The following is a 22032-nucleotide window of genomic DNA, read 5'->3' as shown; positions in this document are numbered from 1 at the left end:
TCTAGTCTCTGATCCTTCCCATACATTCTCATATCCCTTGTTAGAATTATATTTAAAATATAATGTGATTATGTTGTCTTAAATCTCCTTAATGGTTCCCACTGTTTACAATTTAAGGCCCCAACCTTTACTTTTTAAGAAGCAGTTTAAAAATCATTTAATAGAGGCATAAACAAAACATCCCTTCCTCCCTCAGGCAGATATTTCTTATTATCCTATTGGTATTAAAGCTAAAAATCCAGTGAGTGAGTTCCTTGAAGACAGAGACTAGCTCATTAATTTCTGTATCTTATATGTTGGAATTTCCTATGTAAATAATCATGTCACTGCAAATAATTTTACTTCTTTCTTTCCAGTCCTAATGCTTATTTTTTCTTTTACTTACTGCAATGGCTTGGTATACAATGTGGCATAGAAGTGGCTAGACTAAATACCTTCTTTCTGATTTTAGCAAGAAAGTGTTCAATATTTTACCACTAATTATAGAAGTAACCCAAAGTCCTTCCCCACCCTGCCCTCTGCTCCCACCTCAATCAGCCTGAGAAGCTAATCTATCATTTGAAGGAGCAATGATGGGGAGGGTAGAGACCATGTTCCACAAAAGTGGAAAACTGCCAATTCTAAAAAAGAGGGGGGCAATGGACCAGAAGGCTATGAGAATGATAGCTTGCCAAAAAGAAAATGAGATGATGCAATAGCACTGAGAAAGAATACCCACTGGTTCCTTCAGTGGCTCAACCGCTTGAAGAAGACAGACAATGCCATCCTTGTAAGCATTTGTTTGTTCAAGTGCATCCATTCATTAACCTCTGCACAAATGTGGGGAGATCAATTATTCAGAATGGAAAGTTGCAGTTTAATTGTAAGTGGTTATTGTAAAGATACTACCTCCCTATAAGGTTGGTGAAAACAAAAACAATACTTTTTGCTCCCTAATGTTTTTCCTCCAAGGCAGTTTCATATTGTTCTATTTCCCCTTTCAAATGGTACTCTGCCAAAGGCAGTATCCTTTGATAAAGATAATGATCAAGCATGGGGATTTAATGCTTAAGCAATGCTTTTAATGAATGTTTTATTGGATGACTCTGTGGTCATTATCAACTTCAGTCAGCCAAGTATAGAATATTTCCTAGAACCAGATTAAACTGGTTTTAGTTCAGCCAATTCACAAACCCAATTATAGTCAATTAAGTATAGTTATTACGCTCAAGCAAGTATTTATTGTTGTATTATTCTAAAATCAGCTGTTTAGAAAAGTTAGTTCAGCCAATTCACAAACCCAATTATAGTCAATTGAGTATAGTTATTACGGTCAATATTGTTGTATTATTCTAAAATCAGCTGTTTAGAAAATAAATGTGCCAATCTGCTTTAATAATAAACTAGCCTCACGACCTTGGGAAAGGTCAGTTAAACGGTGACCTCACTCAGCAAACTCACCTGTGAAATGAAGGTGTGTGAAACTAGATGGTCCTTCAATTTAAGCATCTGATTCTATGAGTGCCAATTTTGGGAGTTACAAAGTAATACAATCCCATTTATTGTTAGTACCACTTTTGCCACAATCACAGACCGACGGGGGTATATCTAGCCTACTATAAACTAAAAATAATCAGGGGGGTGCTGATCACAGTACGAAACTTGTCCCAACCACAGCTATTTTTGTTTTTGTGGCTCAAAATGTTACAATGATCTCTGCCTCCTTCCTTTCTCGTCCCCAATAAGCCATCAATGGTTAAAGTCTGACTCCTTCTTCAAACAACTTCCCACATCTGATCCCTCACCATTTTCAGTTTGGCTGGAGCACTGGATGCATGAGGGGCAGTAATGAGAGAAGAGGTGAAAAAGGGTAGATAGGGTCCTTTTTCACCTCATCTCTCATTACTCTCCTTTACTTTATGCATCCAATGCTCTGGCTAAACTGATCTACTCATTCTCTCCTGGAGCCACCTCAAGGTGCCCCACCCTCTGTAGTATTCCACTGAATCACTAAACTCCTGCTGTTCCCAGGACCCCTTCCTGGCAGGCCACATGACCCCACCTCAGCTGTTGTAATCCTTCTCTCCAATTATGTCAATATTCTTAAAGCCACACCATGGAAAAATGTTGTGGTAAGGAGGTGACATCATTTTGTGTATCAGGAGAGCACTCCCAACTCTCTTAACACTCTTCTTACCTGCTTTTCTGGTCTTCAGTAATTTATCAATGATTTCCTAAAATTATAGCTAATGACTCAAAAATCACTTCATCTAACTTTCAAAAGACTGCCTTTCTCTCCATTTATACAAGCCTTTTAAAACATTCATTGGTAGAATTTTTAATATTTTCTTAATAAAGGTCCTAAATATTTCAATTAAGTTCATTCAAAATTAGATTTGTTTGTTGCTCTTGTGCATGGGAACTTTTCTCATTACATTTTGTAACAGAATTTCTACTTTTATGGAGTTAAAATTTTAACTTTGCCACTTGATTAAAGTTCTACAGATTAAAAATAGGGTATGAAATGATGAGATGATCCCTATTTCAGCTTAAACATCAAATTCTTCATTAGGTCTAATCCCAGCTCAGCCAGTCCCATTACACTCTTCCATGGCTTTTTATTTCTCTTAGGAGAAGAGCTCATTGCAACTTACGTTCTTCCTTCCTTAAACTCAAATGATGAGATGATCCCTATTTCAGCTTAAACATCAAATTCTTCATTAGGTCTAATCCCAGCTCAGCCAGTCCCATTACACTCTTCCATGGCTTTTTATTTCTCTTAGAAGACCTCATTGCAACTTACGTTCTTCCTTCCTTAAACTTAGCACAAATAAAATTAAATCAGTGTTTGCATCTCTCCTCTAACCCATTAAGCTCCATAAGAACAAGCTGATCTTGCTGCCCAGCACAGGGCGTGGCATGAACCAGCACTTGGAACACATGTTAAAATAATGAATGGTCTATGTTCCATCATATGTGGTTTTCTTCCTATTTCAGCTTCTTTCTTTAAAAAAAAATATTTTTATTGATTTCAGAAAGGAAGGGAGAGGGAGAGAGAGATAGAAACATCAATGATGAGAGAGGATCATTGACTGGCTGCCTCCTGCACACCCCATACTGGTGGGGCGGGGGGAATCGAGCCCACAACCTGGACATGTGCCCTGACGGGGATTCGAACCATGACCTCCTGGTTCATAGGTCAATGCTCAACCACTGAGCCACGCCTATTTCTGATTAAAGTGATAAATCCTTGCTGTTACCCTTTGCAGATAATTATCATTTTATTCTTCTTTTGGATTTGGTATTTTATTCGCCAACTGTTTCTAATTTTTTTTTCACATTTAAAAAGTCAAAGTTGGAAATAAAATTCTACAAATGCATCACATAAAACAATGCACTACACCTAATTTCCTGAACTTTTGTTGCTTCTAAAGCAGGTCTTAGTTTAAATCAAGAGGGGTCTAGTTCCCACTCTGTATTTTGTACTGACATAGTTTTGTGAGTTGTTTTTAATGCCCTTTATCAATAGAAGTCTCTTAAATGGGACAAGGAAACATTTCTTCTTAAAATAATAAAATTGCATTAGGTAATCACCAAATCTCTAGCCCACGGCAAAAATATTTAAGTTGTCAAAAATAAAAAAGAAGAGAGCACTTTCTGAGTTCTAATTTCCAAATTGCTTTCTGGGCCTCCACAGCCTTTTATGGGATTATAGAGAAAATTCATCACTATACCTACTGAGCGCTTGTGTAATGCATTAGGGGCCACTCAAGCTCTAGAAAGAGAACTGAATTTTAAGTCATTTTAAAGATTGGCTAGAATATCAGAGTGGGAAAGAGAACTATCTACATGTCAACGACTGTCCCTGAAGTTCAGCTCTTCTCCGCAGGCCCTGGGAGAACAAGCTGCCTTTGCCTCACAGACCGTGGTATGGAGGGAATACAGATCACCCTCACTCGTGGTGATGTGATAAATGATAGCAGGGGAAGATCAGGGTGCTATGGGAAAGCACAGGCAGAAAATCAATCCTGGACATCACAGAAAGCTCCCAGAGGACTTGATATTTAAAGTGAGAGAATTAGAACTAGTCAGTGTTATTGAGGAAATGTACCAGCTTCCATTTGTTTTGCCTCCTTAAAGGCTGCTGGAATTAGGCTCCTAGCCACGCCATCATAGATGCATGGGCACAAACGTAAGAGCTACACTTACCTGCACTAACCCTATTTAATTTCATTTTTCTGTGCTCTGTGTAAACTATTAGACCAGTGGTTCTCAACCTTGGCTGCACATTAGAATCACCTGGGAATCTTTTTAAAATCCTGATTTCTGGGCCTCATCCTCCGGAAATTCTGTTTCTTTGTTACTAATGTTGTGGCCCCACCCCATAACAAAGAAACAGAATTTCCGGAGGATGAGGCCCAGAAATCAGGATTTTAAAAAGATTCCCAGGTGATTCTAATGTGCAGCCAAGGTTGAGAACCACTGCATTAGACCTATTTCATCCCTGTTTTAGGGCTTAAAAATCCTCAAGTAGGAAATATTGTCCTTTTCACTGTCCTTTGTGGGACTACTCCTAATTATATGGTCTTACCACTCCACACCCCATGCAGAAAGAACCATGGGACAAAACGCTGAGAAAATATTGTCACAGAAGGAAACAAAATCCTCTCTCAAAACCACAAGTTTTAGATTTAGCTATACACTCAGAAGACAGCCCTGTGCTACAAAAGCAACAACCCACTATTCTAGTGTTTTGTTTTGTTCCACTGTTACTAATCCCAGATAACTGGCACATAACTTTCCAAAATTATCCTCAAGCTTAACCTAATTTAGTCTTACATTTTTACCTCGTGGGAATATGGTTACAACATAGACTGGTCTCAAAAAATACACTCTGTCCTTTCAACCTCCTTCCCTCTACCACATAGACCCCTACACCTACTTCTATGTACTCTCAACATTCATATTTTCCACTGAGTGTGTATTTGTATGCAAGAAACCTAAAACTCCTTTAAAAATAAAAAAAGTGGATGGAATAGTTGTTTTTAATTAAGAGTTGAGAAACTTGAGCACACAGTAAGATCAGTTCTGCTCAGTTCTCTCAAACAAAGATGGAACGACATGGCATCCGTAGCATTGGACCTGTCACCTCTAGTGCAGAATGATTTCTGGAAGTGATTCCAGGAGGTAGCCTACGGCCAAAGGAGTGTCTCCTTGGTCTCCTCTAATAGTCAGAGACGGCACGCAAGTCCTGGGCACCTAAACACTGCATTCCAGCCTGGTCCTTTTGTGCTAGGTTCTCTATCAAAAGCTCATCCAGACTACAGGAAGCAGCGCAGGAATGTGGGCTACACCCGGCAAACCTATCTGCAAGAGTCCTAATGTATCATCTCCCTAGAAGCTACACTCAATACTTAACACTGTGCTTGCGTACATATCCTGAAGTCCTTTCCCAGTCTGCTTTAAGCCCGATTTAAAAAATTAATGCCTTTATTCTCTGACTGAACCCATGTTTAATCAAAGAATTTATGAACCTCTGGCTATTTTTCACAAAATTATGATGCTTTTTTTTTTTCCGAGCAAGGGGATAGACAGTTCAGCAGATTCTCAAAAGGATCAGTACAGCAACCTGAGAAACACTAACATAGTCACAGCTTCTGTTCTTTTCTGTTTGAATTTTTTAATTTAAGGTAAGTATGCGTTCCCAACGCAAATACACCAATGCAACGCAATCAGGTAAAACTAGGGTACTTATTTCTAAAAGAGTCCTCTGACCCTTTATGTCAACTGCAAAACAGTCTCTTTGCAGAAGCCTTGGGCAGTGCTATTGAACGCATTGACAGTGATAAAATAGAGCACACGTGGAAGAGACTGTCTTTTCTTTACATCTGTTAGTTCTCTAATTCTCAATAAGCTAACCTGTATCTTCAGCTAATTGGGTGGCTAAATAATATAAGTTAATGCAGGACTCACAAAATCTTAGTGCTTAATAAAAATAGGAAAACCAGGCCTGGCCGGTGTGGCTCAGTGGTTGAGCATCAACCCATAAACCAAAAGGTTGCGGGTTTGATTACCGCTCAGGGCACATGCCCAGGGTGCAGGCTCCATCCCCAGTAGGGAGTGTGCAGGAGGCAGCTGATCAATAATGTTTCTCTCTCATCAGTGTTTCTATTTCTCAATCCCTCTCCCTTCCTCTCTCTCTAAAAATCAATAAAAACACATTTAAAAAGAAAACAGGAAAACCAGGATTGGAACCCAGATTAAACCTCTTTCCCAAAATAACATAAAATTATGACCGATCAAAGCAATGAAAATTCTGTGGAGAGTTGAAATTTTGCACACTTATTAAAATGACAAATAAAAGCATTTCCTGAACATTTTGGCTTAGAAGTTTGAGTTAAAAATTTAGCCCTACACCACGAGATTGTTATTCTTGAAGGTCTTATATTTCAAGACAGGTATGTAAGTGATGATATTTAATTTTTGGCTCCCAAGCAGCTGGCTTGTCCCTTGTCGTCAATATAGGTGGCAAATACAAGGTCATCCTTAGCCCAGTCCTCACTGAGGAATTCAAAAGAAAAGTCAGAAATAAGCTACTTCCCAGTAAAAAAAATCCCCAGTGGACTTAGCAACTGTAGTCAGGCAGTTCAGCATCTGTGGGCCCTCATGTGCATGTGCACAGGCGTGTGTACACACACACACACACACACACACACACACACACACACACCAAAAATAACATCAAAGAGCACAAATGCTCTCTTCCTGCCTTTTTTCTGTAATTATCTTCCCGTTTTACTTTCTCTTACTATTATTGACTATTATCTTTCTTCAAAAACTTAGTCATGTACTTCCCTTCAAACCCTCTTCCTTCTTCTAAATCCCATATTTCGCCCTAGCTGGTTTGGCTCAGTGGATAGAGCATCGGCCTGCCAACTTGAAGGGTACCAGGTTCAATTTTGGTCAAGGGCACATGCCCGGGTTGTGGGGTCAACCCCCAGTAGGGGGCATGCAGGAGGCAGCCAATCAATGATTCTCTCTCATCACTGATGTTTCTCTCTCTCCCTTCCTCTCTGAAATCAATAAAAAATATATTAAAAAAAAAAATAAATAAATCCCCATATTTCCATGATCACGAAGTTCCTACCTTAGAAAAGTATACTTGCATATAAAAAGCTCAGGGGGAAAATCTAAAAAAAACTATACTGAAAATTCTCAGAATTTTAAAATGTAGAATAATTTTTTAACAATATATTTCTTTACTGATTTCAGAGAGGAAGAGAGAAGGAGAGAGAGATAGAAACATCAATGATGAGAGAGAATCATTGATCGGCTGCCTCCTGCACATCCCCCACTGGGGATGGAGCCGCAACCCAGGCATGTGCCCTTGGCCGGAATCGAACCCGGGACCCTTCAGTCCGCAGGCCGACGCTCTATCCACTGAGCCAAGCTGGCCAGGGCAAAATGTAGAATAATTTTAAAGGAAAGTTTACTATAATAAAATCTCATATTTTTATTGAGTCTTAACTCTGTGTCACTAATCTAAGTAGTTTTCATACCTTCTTTCAATTTAAACTCCACAATTACCCAAAGACCTCTTTCTACAGGTGGGGACACTAAGGCTCAAAGAGGCGAAACCATGCACAGCATCACATAGCAAAATAATAATTAATCATGCAGGACAGGACAAGCTATCCCAAATTTGAGCCCAAAAAGTCTAAATATTAAGAAAATGGAAACCAACTTAAATTTTAATGGCAAATTGGCAATAAAGTGTTAAACAATAGAAAACTGACTGGTAGTTTCCCTTTCATACTCTGTATGACAAGAAGCTTACAGCAAAATCTGAGGCCCAATTACTTATGAGCCTTATTTTTCTACCCTATCTTGACTACTTACTATAATTTATTACTTTAATGTCCCTGGGCTTATCGTAAACCTTATAAATCAAATATTTTGATGTTCAGAAGTTTTTGAATGAAAAAAACTGAGGAGACCAGTGAAGAAAGAACAAGAAGATACTTCAGTTTCTCAATTAATAGCCTGCATGCAACCACTTTTAACTTGGCTGCACCACAAAAGATTATATAATCAAATTCAAGCAATACTGCAAACAACTATATTTTTAAAACTCAGGCCCAACTGACATGGCTCAGTGGTTGAGCATCGACCTATGAACCAGGAAGTCACGGTTCGATTCCCTGTCAGGGCACATGCAGGAGTTGTGGGCTTGGTCCTCAGTAGGGGGCATGCAGGAGGCAGCCAATCAATGATTGTCTCTCAGCATTGATGTTTCTATCTCTCTCTCCCTCTCTCTAATCAATAAAAATATATTTTAAAAAATAATAAATAAATAATAAAACTTGGGTCTTTGACTTTAGATAGTGTAACATCTGAAAGTAAAAGGAATAAAAAAGATTTACTATCTTTTCGCAAAAACAATGCAGTTTATGCACTAGCACTGTTGCCATGTGAAAAGGCCTGACAAAAGTTGTAAAAATTAAAATTCCCTGCCCAGCTGACTATGATAATCAAATCATTTTTTTGGAATCAGAATATGAATAACTAGGAATTTCTTCAAGGAAGGGTCAAAGAAACATGTGTCACACAGCACTTAAAGCATACATACAGGCCCTGGTTGGTGTGGCTCAGCTGGTTGGAGCATCATCCTGTGCACCTAAAGGTTGCCGGTTAGATTCCCAGTCAGCGTATTATACCTAGGTTTCAGGTTCAATCCCCAAAGTGCATGCGGGAGGCAACCAATCGATGTTTCTCTCTCTCTCCCCCTCCCTTCCTCTCTCTGAAACCAATTAAAAAAACATGTTTCTCTCATATTTTCTCTCTCTCCCCCTCTCTCTTTTTCATCAGTAAAACATCCTCAGATGAGAATTAAAGAAAAAGCAACAAGTACATTAAACTTTTTAATAGTATACATATAGGAATCAAACATTTGGGCAATACTTGAAATAGTAATGATTTAAAAGAGATTTCACATATTTGTCGAGAAAAAGAAAAACTCCAATTGTTATCCCTTCCCAACCTGAGGTTTTAAATTAGAGAATTTTTTGAAGAACTGTATATGAGATACTACTTACATAATATTGCCTGGTGATTTCAAAATAAAGAATTTATTTAAAATAAAATCAATTATAGCAATCACTGAATCTGATAAATGTGAGCATTTCTATTTGCTATGCGTTATCAAGTGGCCAAGACAAAAAAAAGAAATTCACTATTTTTTGAAACGGACTCATAGACACAGAGAAAAGACAAATGGCTGCCAGAGAGGAGTGGGGGTTGAGGGGCTGGGATTGAGAAGTACAGATTGGTAGTTACAAAATACTAGTAGTCACAGGGATGTAAAATACAGCACAGAGAATATAGTCAATAATATTATAATAACTATGTATGGTGGCAGGTGGGTACTGGAAGTATCAGGAGGAACACTTTGTAAAGTATATGGTTGTGTGACCACTATGTTGGAACTAATACAAAATAATATTGAATGTAAACTGTAATTGAAAAATAAAATTTAAAGGTCTTTTTAAAAAAATCACCATTTTTGAGAACTGAAATATTTTTCTACTTATATGTACACAAAAGTGTAACTGATTTAGATTTAAAGATTTGACATAGAATAAGACAAATTTCTATTGTTAAACAATAAATTCTGAGACTTGAAATACTCTAGCAATGCTACTACATTTAATCAAATTATAAACATCTGTTATTAATCTGAAGTTTTGATATTGAACAGGAACTTTCATTTACTGGGGGAAAAAAGACACTTTTCGAAAGTAGACATACAGAAGGCCAAGAGACATATGAAAACATGCTCAAAGTCACTAATCATCAGAGATGCAAATCAAACGACAATGAGGAACCATCTCACACCTGTCAGAATGGCTATCATCAACAAATCAACAAACAAATGCTGGCGAGGATGTGGAGAAAAAGGAACCCTTCTGCCCTGCTGGTGGGAATGCAGACTGGTGCAGCCACTGTGGAGAACAGTATGGAATTTCCTCAAAAAATTAAAAATGGAACTGCCATTTGACCCAGTGATCCCACTTCTAGGAATATATCCTAAGAATCCCGAAACAGCAACCAGAAAGAATGTATGCACCCCTATGTTCATAGCAGCACAGTTTACAATAGCTAAGATCTGGAAACAGTCCAATGGCCCATCAGTAGATGAATGCATAAAAAACTGTGGTTTATTTATACAATGGAATATTATGCAGCTGTATAAAAGAAGGATCTTTTACCTCTTGAGACAGCATGAATGGACCTGGAGGTTATTATGCTAAGCAAAATAAGCCAATCAGAGAAAGACAAGTATCACATGATCTCACTTATCTATACTAATAAAAGGGTAATATGCTAATTAGACTGGATAGACTGGACATCTTCTAGACATTCTTCCAGACAAAGCCACAGTGGTGGGCCAAGGCAAAGGTGGTTAGGGGCAATCAGGCAGGCAGGGGAGAATGGTTAGGGGAGATCAGGCCAGCAGGGGAGAGTGGTTAGGGGTGACCAGGCTGGCAGGGGAGAGCGGTTAGGGGCGATCAGGCTGGCAGGGGAGAGTGGTTAGGGACGATCAGGCCGGCAGGCAGAGATGGTTAGGAGTGATCAGGCAAGCAGGCAGGTGAGCAGTTAGGATCCAGTGGTCCCAAATTGCAAGTGGGATGTCCGAGTGCCGATTTAGGCCCGATTCCTATCAGTCGGACATCCCTGGAGGGGTCCCGGATTGGAGAAGATGCAGGCTGGGCTGAGGGACCCCCCCCATGCACGAATTTCATGCATTGGGCCTCTAGTATCCTCTATAATAAAGAGCTAATATGTTAATTAGACCAAACAGCATAACGACCATCCGGACTACCTTCTGGACGAAGCCGGGGATGTGAGGGCAGCTGAGGTAGCCAGGGCTGTGAGGGCCGAGCCCTTTGCATGAATTTCATGCATTGGGCCTCTAGTATATATATAATTGATTTCAGCAATGGAAGGAAAAGGAGACATTGTACAATACCTTCAACAATAAAGAATTTAAATAGCCCTAGCTGGTTTGGCTCATGGATAGAGCGTCAGCCTGTGGAGTAAAGGGTCCCGGGTTTGATTCCAGTCATGGGAGCATGCCAGGGTTGTTGGCTCAATCCCCGGTGGGGGACGTGCAGGAGACAGCTGATCAATGATTCTCTCTCATCATTGATGTCTGTATCTCTCCCTCTCCCTTCTCTCTGAAATCAATAAAAATATATTGGAAAAAAAAGAATTTAAAATAAAATTTTAAAAAGCCCTAGCCAGTTTGCTCAATGGTTAGAGTGTCAGCCTGCAGATTGAAGGGTCTCAGGTTGGATTCCACTCAAGGGCACATGCCTCAGTTGCAGGCTCCATCCCTGGTCCAGGTCGGGGCACATGAAAGAGGCAACCAATTGATGGGTTTCTCACATCGATGTTTCTCACATCAATGTTTGTCCCTCCCCTTCCCTTCTAATCTTTCTAAAAATCAAGGGAAAAAATATCCTCAGGTGAGGATTAACAAAACAAAATAAATGTTTAGGGGCCGAGCCCAGGAATAAAATCTGGGATCTTTCCACCCAGCCTGAATGGGTCAGTGGTTGAGCATCGACCCATGAACAAGGAAGTCATGGTTCGATTCCATTCAGGGCACATGCCTAGGTTTCAGACTCGATTCCCAGTAGGGAGCATGCAGGAGGCAGCTGATCAATGTTTTTCTCTTACATCAGTGTTTCTCTCTCTCTCTCTCTCTCTCTCCCTCTCCCTTACTCTCTATGATATTAGTAACAACATATTTAAAAAGAAAGAAAGAAAACAAACAGAAAAAAAACACAAAATCTGGGATTCTTCCAGGACTGTTCCTCCTGCAACACAAAGACATAGCTTTTGTGTGACACAGCAATAGGCTCAATTTTCTTGCCAATATCATGTTCCTTTATCTTTTGCAATATATGAATAAAATCAGCCTGCTCTTGGAAGCCTATTAATTCTTAAGAAATAAACCAAGGGAAAAGGGCAGCAAACCAATTCAAGCAAAGCTTTGGTATTTATGGTTCTATAATTTTTTTAAAAAAGTAATTGTGAGGAGAATGATAGCTCAAAAAACGGAAATGACTAGAGTGACCTCCATATGGTTAGTTATTATTTAATCTTCTTAACATAACTCTGCCTCCCAGCCCCTACCCCCTCACTGCTCCTCTTCTGCAAATGAGTGCTTTATATTGTGGATGCCACTGAGTCCAAAGAATATAATAGCTTTCTTCATTTTGTTCTAATTTTTATAACTCCTATAAAGTTCAAGCTTAGGACTACACCTAACAACTGGAAAAACTGAGACATGCCAGAGTCTCTTAAATTTCAGCAACATGTCAGTTCATGTGAGAAACACTCCTTTAATGTTTAAGGACAATTTATTTTGTATATTTGCATCTACTATTTGAAGTCTTTAACTTAATATAAGTATTAGATATGCATCATTAAAAGTGACCAGTAATGGGCACAAAAACATGAGATATATTTTAAGTTCTTTTCAAAGAAAAGAAATAACTCTCGTCACTTATCAAATAATGCTAACACTGATTGCTAAGCCTTCCTAATGACAGGTACTTCTTGGAAAGAACACCACCATCAAAACCAATCTGATTCCAAAATATATTTGTAGAGATAAGAAATAAAGCTTGAATGTTAACTTTGAATTTATATTATACTAATTTTATTCATCAGACATAAATCTCTAATTAAAAAGGAGCTACTTACACAACCAGGTGAAACTGAATGAGCAAAAGAAAACTGTTCATAAATGGATAATATGCTAATTAGTCTTCTCTGCTTTGATTAACTTAAAGGAATCATTAGCTAAATCAACTATGTAAACTCTATGATTTCACAGTATTTGAGAACATGGAAAAACACTTGTTTATCTAGGGTATTTTAAAACTTTCTTATAATCAGTTGGATAAACTGGTTTTTCCAGACCCCATAAAACCAAACCGTAACACACATTGTGTTCAAGTACTACAAATATTGAATTAGTGAGCTTTAATTAGATAAGACACTACTATATTCTACTAGTATTTACTAAGTCAGATATGGAATTAAGAGGTCTACTTTAATTTTAAAATACGATCTTAACCATTTATGATATGCTGTGTTCAAAATCCTTTATTTTATTTTTCAATTTTCTAGATGGACATTTAATAGAACACAACACTGACTTTGCTGTTGGATTATACTACTACCCTTTATCTGAACTGCACAGAATTAGTCAACAGATCAAATAATTACGAAATTGTACAATTGGAGGTAGCTTCTTCAGAAATCCTTTGTAAAAAGAGTAAGTACATCAATTCCTTAAACTATGTCAAATTCTCACTAACCTAAATTCTGACAATCTGTCAAATTCATAAACAACAGATTGTAGTTAAAAACATGTAACTTATTTCAAATACATTCTCCTTAACAGCTTTTATTTTTACCTCCTGCCCTCAAATGCAGTTCATGGTTCTGGCTGACCCTATTCTCTTCCTAGTATTCTCATTTTTATCTTATTTCACACCCCATTAGAGTGAGCCCATTGTATTTTGGTTTCTTTTCTTCCTACTCATTGTTCAGATCAGCATTTTAATCATCTCTAAAGCAATGCTGTTCAAAGAAAACAGGCTATAGGAAGCTAAATAAAATTCCCCAAGTTCAATGCTTTTCAAAGTAAGATCATTTTTCTTGACCTATTTATGACAAACCCATGCAAAGCAAACACCACACCTGGTAAACAGCTACAGAAAATTGGAAGCTTTAAAAATAATGCCGTTAAAAACACTTCATTACACACCTTCTCTGCGAGGCCCTTTGTTTCCACTGAAAACCATACTGGAATCCTCGCATGAAAGAAGTTGCCTTCTGGCTGTCAACTGCTCGGCAGCCAGTAACTGAGGGATCCAGATGTCTGCAGTGGTTAGAACAAATGCTCAGTGGTGGGTGCTGATTCCGCTCTCCCTCCACGGCTGCTCACAAAGGCAGCAGAGTGAGAGCGCACATAGCAACAGCACTCACCGCTGATTGGACGCGGGGCGTGCTCGGCCCGCTCGCCGGGTCCACTACGGCTTCCTGTCTACTTGGCAGCGCTACGCTGTTGTCTCTGCTCCTCTTACCAACTCGGCTGTGGTGAGGCAACTTGAAAGCCAGGCGCAGCAGAGCGGCAATGACAGGGTATTCTAGCACGAGCCCCTACAGTGTGCGTCTCTGGGTGCTTTTACAGAGAGACATGTGTAAGGCAAACATTGCAGTCCGTGTTGCACAGAAAACTGAGGACAAAGGGTGGTGGTGGGGGGAATAGATTTATTACTTCGAGTTTCAAGTAAATCAGGTTCTACCAAGTGAAACCCCCTTGAAACCACGGAGATACAAACATTTACAATGAAAAGAAAGCATCAACCTCCGTCTACCTAGGACTAGGAACTGCTTTCCCATAAACTTCACAGTTCTTAGAAAAGCACACCCAGTTAATTAACATGGATGAGGGCCCGAAACAGCCCCCCTTCAAGTGTATGCAGTGCCTTTTAAGCGGGCGAGGAAATCTGAGGTTAACAGATGGGTTAGAAAAATATTGAAAAAGGAAAAATAATCAGTTACTCAGTAAACTCTGGCAACAATAAGAGATTTAACTAGATATTGGCTTTAAAACATCTCTTCTTGGTAGTGAAGACCCAATACAATGTACAGATGATGTATTGTCTAATTGTACCCCTGAAACCAATGTCGCCCCAATAAATTCAATAAAAAGATAACACTGAAAAAAATAGAAAAAATAAACTAACAAAACATCTCTTCTTACATAAAACAACAATGACATTTAGCCTGAATTCATTTATTTTTCTCTATCATGAAAGTATCTGGAAATATAAAGGCATAGGAGGTTGTTTTTTTTTTTCAGGTTTCAAGTACTGAGCTTCAGTCTACAGAGTCTGCACTATCTCTACAAGCTTTAACAACAAAATCCCTCCCCAACTTACAAAGATGTCTGGGGGGATTATTGCAGGTAGTAGGAGATAAGCAGATATGAAGGATCAGGAGGAAAAACAAAACCACCTCATTTAGGAAACACTTCCCCAGAACATCACATAAACTAGGATAGTGTTTTTCAAACTTTTACAGCAATGGGACCCTTTTTACTTGCATGCTTCCAATAAAGTGCGTTATTAGTGGCGGCAGGCAGGTTTGTGGGAGTCGGCAGAGGCTACAGCAGAAGCGCACTGCTATTACTCAGATCTTTGTTTATCTGGAGTGTCTTGGGGGTAGGGAGCAGAGGCTGATGGAAACGTTGGCTCCATTAAAGTACCCCATGAGCACCACGAGGCTATTTTTAAATGGGAGGCCACAAACAACACTGCAGTTGCCTATGAGCCCCAGAATCCGCAAGATTCCTACCCCTACAAAAGCTTCTAGGATCCCTGGAGTTCTGGAGTGATTTTCAACCAGCATGCCACAAGAATTTTAAAACATGCAATACCTGACTATTTAGTCAGGAACACTGACCTCTTTTTCCCTTAGTTTGTCAAATAAAAAAACCCCGACAACAACCAAAACAATAGCTGTCTGGTGTAAATGAATCAAAATTATACTTTTTTTTTTGTCAGATCGGCAGAAAATGTATTTTTTGGTGTGCCATAGAATTTTAGTAATTAGTTTATGTGCCATGAGATGAAAAAGGTTGAAAATCGCTGTTCTATAGCATACAAGTAAGAGTAGACAGTGTATAACCTGCAGGAGTTAAGCCCCATTGTTACCTTAGCATAAAGAAAGCACTTGATCATTGGCTCCACAATTAGCCATAGGGAGAGCTAGAAAGCCCTCTGAGAAATAACAAGAGGGAAGATGGGTTTTGGGAGTACAATAAGCCTATGAGGTAAGTGACTCAGAAAAAGAAATGGCACAGCAGATAGAATAAGGATTTTGGAGTTGGGCCAACCAAACTGGGTTCAAAACATGAATCTGCCATTTACAAACAGCAAGACCCTATATAAATTACTGAACCACCCTAAGCTTCAGTTTTCTTATCTGTAAAATAGAGTTAACTCACAGGGCTATTGTGAAGGCTAAAGGGTGCTTACTGCCAGCCAGACTGGATTTTTACTTACTAAGGACCCTTAAGCTTCTTTGCAAATACTATTCCTATTCCACTAGGAGTGGTCTTCCACAATGCCTTCAATTGATGTCTCAGCTTAAATTCTCTTCCCCAGGTAGTTTTCAATCTAGACCCAAGACTAGTCAGGTTCCCTGTACTTTTTTCTTAGTACTTAGCTCATACAATGTGAAATAATTTGCAAAACATTATTTGCAAAGTGACTGGTTTAATAAAATTCTCCTCCACTACACTGTAAATGCTTTGTCCACATTATTGCTTACCTAACACCATGCCTGATTTATATACATACTAGTGGCCCAGTGCACGAAATTCGTGCACATTAAAAGGGAATTAATTAGAGGAAATATTTTAATATTGCTATTTGCCCTTTCTCTATAATAGAAGTGTTAGAGATTGCACAAGATTAGTAAAATGTATATGAAAATCTTCCTCCTTTCAGAGTTTGGGGCATGCCACAGGACCCTGAGTCGAGTTGCCGCCCACCCGTGGCACCTCAAAATCACACGAGACCCGCGCCTGCCACGCACGCAGCCTCCTGCTGATCGGTCGTTACGGCATTAGGGTGTCATGACCATCTGCATATTAGCCTTTTATTATATAGGATAGTATTTGATTTGGTTTTGCAACTATGGGAGGTAAATAGAACAAGCATCATTATTCACAGTGTTCGAATAAGAAAATCAGCTCTAAAGGTCTGTTTACTTATGAAATACAACTAGAAGACAAAGGAAATAAAATTTTTGGATGAATAACTTTATAATTCAAAATTAACCTCTTCCTATATCTTTCAAAAAAGGAATAATATATAATCTCTAAATTGTTTTGGAATATTTCGAGTTATAATCCATAAACTTTTAAATTAAAGGCTAATGAAATCCTATATCTACAATCTAAAACTATTGGTTAACAGCATATACAAAGAGAATTTCCAGAAAAAATATTAAATTTCGTCAGAAACATAATTATATGTGAATAACATGCACTCTAAGAGACATGCCATCTTCAAAAGTAAAACCCAACCAAGAGGTTTATTTAGTGAAATGCTTCCAATGTGCTGCCAGTTTTCCAATAAATTTCAAAATGACACTTTATGTAATCCTGAAAAATGCTTGCTTTTCCCTTGTTTGTTCATCTTGGTACATACAAAGCTGTAAATGAATGTGCTGTAACATATCGACACATTATCTACTTTGTAGATCTCAAGAGCCTACAAGTTAGGAATCTGAATAATATGAAATTCTATACTAAATACTAGTCCCAGATTCTTATTTCTCCACCCCCAGCCATGAAAAAACCCCATACATTCCCTGTACCCCACCTAACATGGTCATAACTGTGTTCTCCAAACAACCAGCTCAAGAAATATAAATTACTCATATTATCGTAATGTAATGGAATAAATAGGAAAGCAGATCTTTTATGAGTTTTTTTTTAAACTACATATTTCAAATACAAAATGGAATAATTTAAAATATCAATTGTTTCATGTCATGTATGCTCTCTTTTAGAGACAAGTAATTGAAAACTATCTACTTTTAAGATACTTTAGAGATAATCATTCTAGATTAGATACTTTCTAAACAAAAGAAAATATTGCTATAAAAAAAGGCCATCAAAGGTAATGATTAAATAGCTATTGTATGTGTAAGGCCTATTGGCCAGGTATGGTGCTAATCTCTCTACTACCCATCCTCTGACCCTGTGGTAGCTACTACTGTCTTATTCCTTGCCCAAGTAACCAGAACTAAGTGGGCAAATCCAGGATTCAAATGTAGGTCTTCCAAAATCTAATGTGCATGCTCTAAACCACTACTATCCTTTCCTAACAATTTCTTTCTTATATACATTTCCATAAGGCAAATGTGGCCTCACACAAAAATAAAGTTTAAATGCAGAAATCTCAAGTCAACATTTCCCAATTATTACATTCAATAACCAACACTACAGCCCATTACACCTCAAAACTGTCATACTAATACTACAGGAAAACGGGACTGCTAAATAGGGGAGCCAGACTATAGCTGTACTGTGATCACTACATGACACAATAAAAGATTCAGTCTGTAAAACTTCAGTATTTTATGCTCAGAGATCACATACCTAATCCAGACAAGGTACAGGGAGTAGAAAAGGGCACTAGACCAGGAACCACAGATCTGGGTTCTAATCTAAACTCTATCTCTCATCAGCCTTGTGATCTTAAGCACTTCTCTGAAATTGCTCACATTTTACGTCAGTATTTTTTGTTTTTTGCCTGCAATGTTGATATGTTGTAAGGATCAAATAAGATAGGATAAAGTTATCTGAAAACAGCAAAGTGCTATACCAATAGGATTATTGTCATCCCTGGTGGTCTTCTAGGGGATAGAAATATAAACATGTTTGTACAAAATCCAACTCATTACTGGAAATGATCCCTTCAAGTAGTAGGTCATAATGGAGAAGAGACAGATAGTCTAAGGCTCAAGTTCTTTCCACTTAACAAGCTGTGCTATCAAATTATTTAACCAAAGCCCTAGCCTGGTAGCTCAGTTGGTTAGAGCATCATCCTGATACACCAAGGTTTTGGGTTTGATCTTTGGTCAGGGCATATACAAGAATCAACCAATAAATACATAAATAAATAAGTGGGAACAACAAATCTCTCTCCCCCCCCCTTCTTCTGTCTCTAAAAATCAATCAATAAAAAATTATTTAACCTATCTGAATCTATTTCTTCATCTATAAAGTGGGAATAATGATTTCTCTAAGAGGTATAAACCATCTAGCTGAGTACTTGGCTCTCAAGCAATTTAGGTTTCCTCTTTTCCTGTGCAAACAGCAGGTCTACAGGATGTTAGTAAATGTGACTGTGCATGTGTATACACACACACGTAGTATTCACACCCACTCCAACAAATAAAGGGCAATCCATTAGCAGTATCCCATATTAATAACAATGGGGATGAAATTTAAATCTTGACTACCAAAGAATGATTTTTATGACACTGATATTTTTAAAGTTTCTTAAATATGTCACATTTAACAATACATTTCACAGCTGAATAGCTAATTTGCAAGAAAGACTAAACAACAGCTAAAATTTAACATTGTTACCAATTTTGGAAATTAGGGAAATTTATTGTTTTTCTCATTAAATCACTTTTTAAAAAAAATTACTTTATTTTTTTAAAAATCACTTTTTATTCAAAAACAAAATGTTATGGTGTTAAGTCAGTATTGGGATAAATTAAGCCATAATAAAGTACATTAATTTCCACTCCCATGGAGATTCCTAGCAATCATTATTGCTGAAATTACTCAGTGATTTGTATTCATTATGGCATGGCACAAATAACCAAGTGGCCAAAGAGAGTCCAAGAATACTGTGTTTCTAAGAGCTAAAACACTTCTTCATTTTTAAATATTAAAAAGTACCTAAGAGTCTTAATTGGGGTTCTCATCTTTCAAAAGATTTGGGTTATAATGACCTAGATTAGTTCCAGGAGCAGAGCCCTGTTTACAAAATCTAAGATCTTGGAGAGAAGAAAATGTTCTAGCCTGTTTTTTTGGCATCGTTCATACTACATTGTTTAAAATGAGCTAGAACAGGGGTTATTTATAATCTAAGCTACTGGACAAACACTTTGTCTAATAATATCTTGTACACACACAAGTCAAGATCAGGTATAAGAATTCACTTCTAATTGCCTACATACTTAGTCTTTATAAATTAATATCACCACTATTACATAAAATGTGTGCCAAGATGCACATGGGCTTCCCTTTACCTATACCCATACTCATTTAAAGACATGTTCTGGGATATTGTTAATCTCCTGCTAGTAAAACATAGTATGTTTGATTGACTCATAATCTAGAACCAATCATGAATATTTTTATTTTGATTTAAAAAAATGTTTTATTAAAAGTATTCCCATGGAGCGAATGTATACTACATTTACCTGTACATTAGATCATTGTAAGTTTGTGAAATAAGACTTTTTAGAGCCCTGACCAGTTTTCTCAGTGGTTAGACTCGCAGTGGTTCTCAACCTGTGGGTCACGACCCCTTTGGTGGTCGAACGACCCTTTCACAGGGGTCGCCTAAGGCCATCCTGCATATCAGATATTTACATTATGATTCATAACAGTAGCAACATTACAGTTATAAAGTAGCAACAAAAATAATTTTATGGTTGGGTCACAATATGAGGAACTGTATTTAAAGGGCCAGAAGGTTGAGAACCACTGGGTTAGAGTGTCAACCTGGGGACTGAAAGGTCACAGGTTCGATTCCCGGTCAAGGGCATGTACCTCAGTTGTGGGTTCAATCCCTGGCCCTGGTCAGGGCACATGCAGAAGGCAACTAAAGTGCAGGAGGCAACTAATTGATGTGTCTCTCAAATGTCAATGTATCTCTCTCTTCCTCCCCCCCATTCCCTCCCTTTCACTGTGTCTTAAAATCAATGGAATAAATATCCTTGGGTGAGAATTTAAAAAAAAGAAAAGACTATTTTGTAGATGAAGAGCTTAAGGCAGCTGGTGGGTTTACCTATCAATTCCAAGTCTTGTGTCATTTTTTTTCCACAACTACCTATTACTGGTAGATCTCATAACCTCTACAAATTATGCCAATAGTCATTCATACACATGACAAATTCGGCATTTTAAATCTTGGAGAATTTTAGCAGAAATCTGAAAAAGTAAACCAGTTGTGTAGAATTAAGTAAACCTCATGTAGCTTTAAGAAAGACTCAATTAGCCTGGCTGGCGTGGCTCAGTGGCTGAGCGGCAACCTATGAACCAGGAGGTCTCGGTTCAATTCCTGGTCAGGGCACATGCCCAGGTTGCAGGAGGCAGACAATCAATCATTCTCTCTCATCATTAATGTTTCTCTCTCTCTCCCTCCCTCACCCTTCCTCTCTGAAGTTAATAATAATAATAAAAAAAAGACTCAATCATTAAGTCCCTGAAATTTTAATACTCTGCTTGCTTGCATTTTTAAAATTTGCTAATCTCAGACTATTTCATATAGTCTTGTTTCTAAATGATATGACTAAACTCTTCTGGCTACCTATAACACCTAAAACTCCAACATACCTACAACTGAATTAGTTTCCCTCTGAAGAAGATTCTACATTATTTCACTCCCAATCCTCTAAGCTAACAAACTTTGGAGAGAGAAAAATAGCCACTGGTTATGTGTTTATTAAGTGCCTGGCACAACCACTTTACTCAGGTTATGTCATTATAAAAAAAACTATAAAATAAATGGCATTATTATCTCAATTTTAACCAGTGAGGAAATGAAGCCCAGAGAAGTTAGGTACGTAGAGGTGACAAAACAGGACTTAAACCCAGGTCTTTCTAGTTCTAAATACTAAAACAATCTGTAGGATTAAATGTGCTATGAAATTAACTTAAAGTGTTGGGACTATTATTTCATTTTTAAATAAAATAGGAAAAAGACGTGCCACCATTGCATGAGCAAGATTGAGTTAAGACTATTATTTTGGGAGAGAGAGTGCTGTTATGGGCAGCAACATCAATTTTTTTTGTAATTGTGGGCAGTCAAAAAATAATTTTTTAAATCCTTTCCCAAGGATATGTTTTTCATTGATTCTAGAGAAAGAGGAAGAGAGAGGAAGAGAGAGAGAGAAAAAAAACAACATTGATATGAAAGCGAAACATTGATTGGCCACCTCCTGCATGCCCCCTACTGGGGATGGAACCTTGACCAGGAATCAAACCCGAGACCCTCTGGTGCTCGGGACAACACTCTAACCAACTGAGCCACAACAGCCATGGTGGCAGGCAAAAAAATGTAAAGCCACAGCTCCATTTGATACTGTCTCTCAATTACCACCATCCCCTACAATGTCCCCCAATAGGTATTCTACTTTATCACATGC

General features: G+C 38.1%; 1 protein-coding gene across 10 annotated transcripts in view; it reads right to left on the bottom strand.

The window, feature by feature from the left end:
• FAM214A (family with sequence similarity 214, member A) overlaps positions 1 to 22032 on the bottom strand; it is a 93408-nt gene that overhangs the window by 41199 nt on the left and 30177 nt on the right. For 2 of the 10 annotated variants that reach the window (XM_005863910.2, XM_005863909.2), the window contains exon 1: positions 13826 to 14001. The exons of 4 other annotated variants lie outside the window; for them this stretch is intronic. In XM_005863910.2, coding sequence (XP_005863972.1) covers positions 13826 to 13862 — 37 coding nt within the window. In that variant the 5' untranslated portion in view covers positions 13863 to 14001. Of the gene's footprint in view, positions 1 to 13825; positions 14012 to 22032 lie in introns of those variants that run through there. 4 more of the 10 variants (XR_001361632.1, XR_001361631.1, XM_014537787.1 and 1 more) reach the window with 4 other exon arrangements.

This window comes from Myotis brandtii, unplaced genomic scaffold, assembly GCF_000412655.1.
Source record: "Myotis brandtii unplaced genomic scaffold, ASM41265v1 scaffold182, whole genome shotgun sequence".
Classification (NCBI taxonomy): Eukaryota; Metazoa; Chordata; class Mammalia; order Chiroptera; family Vespertilionidae; genus Myotis; species Myotis brandtii.
Note: the sequence above shows the minus strand (reverse complement) of the source record. Positions and strands in the feature narration are given on the sequence as shown.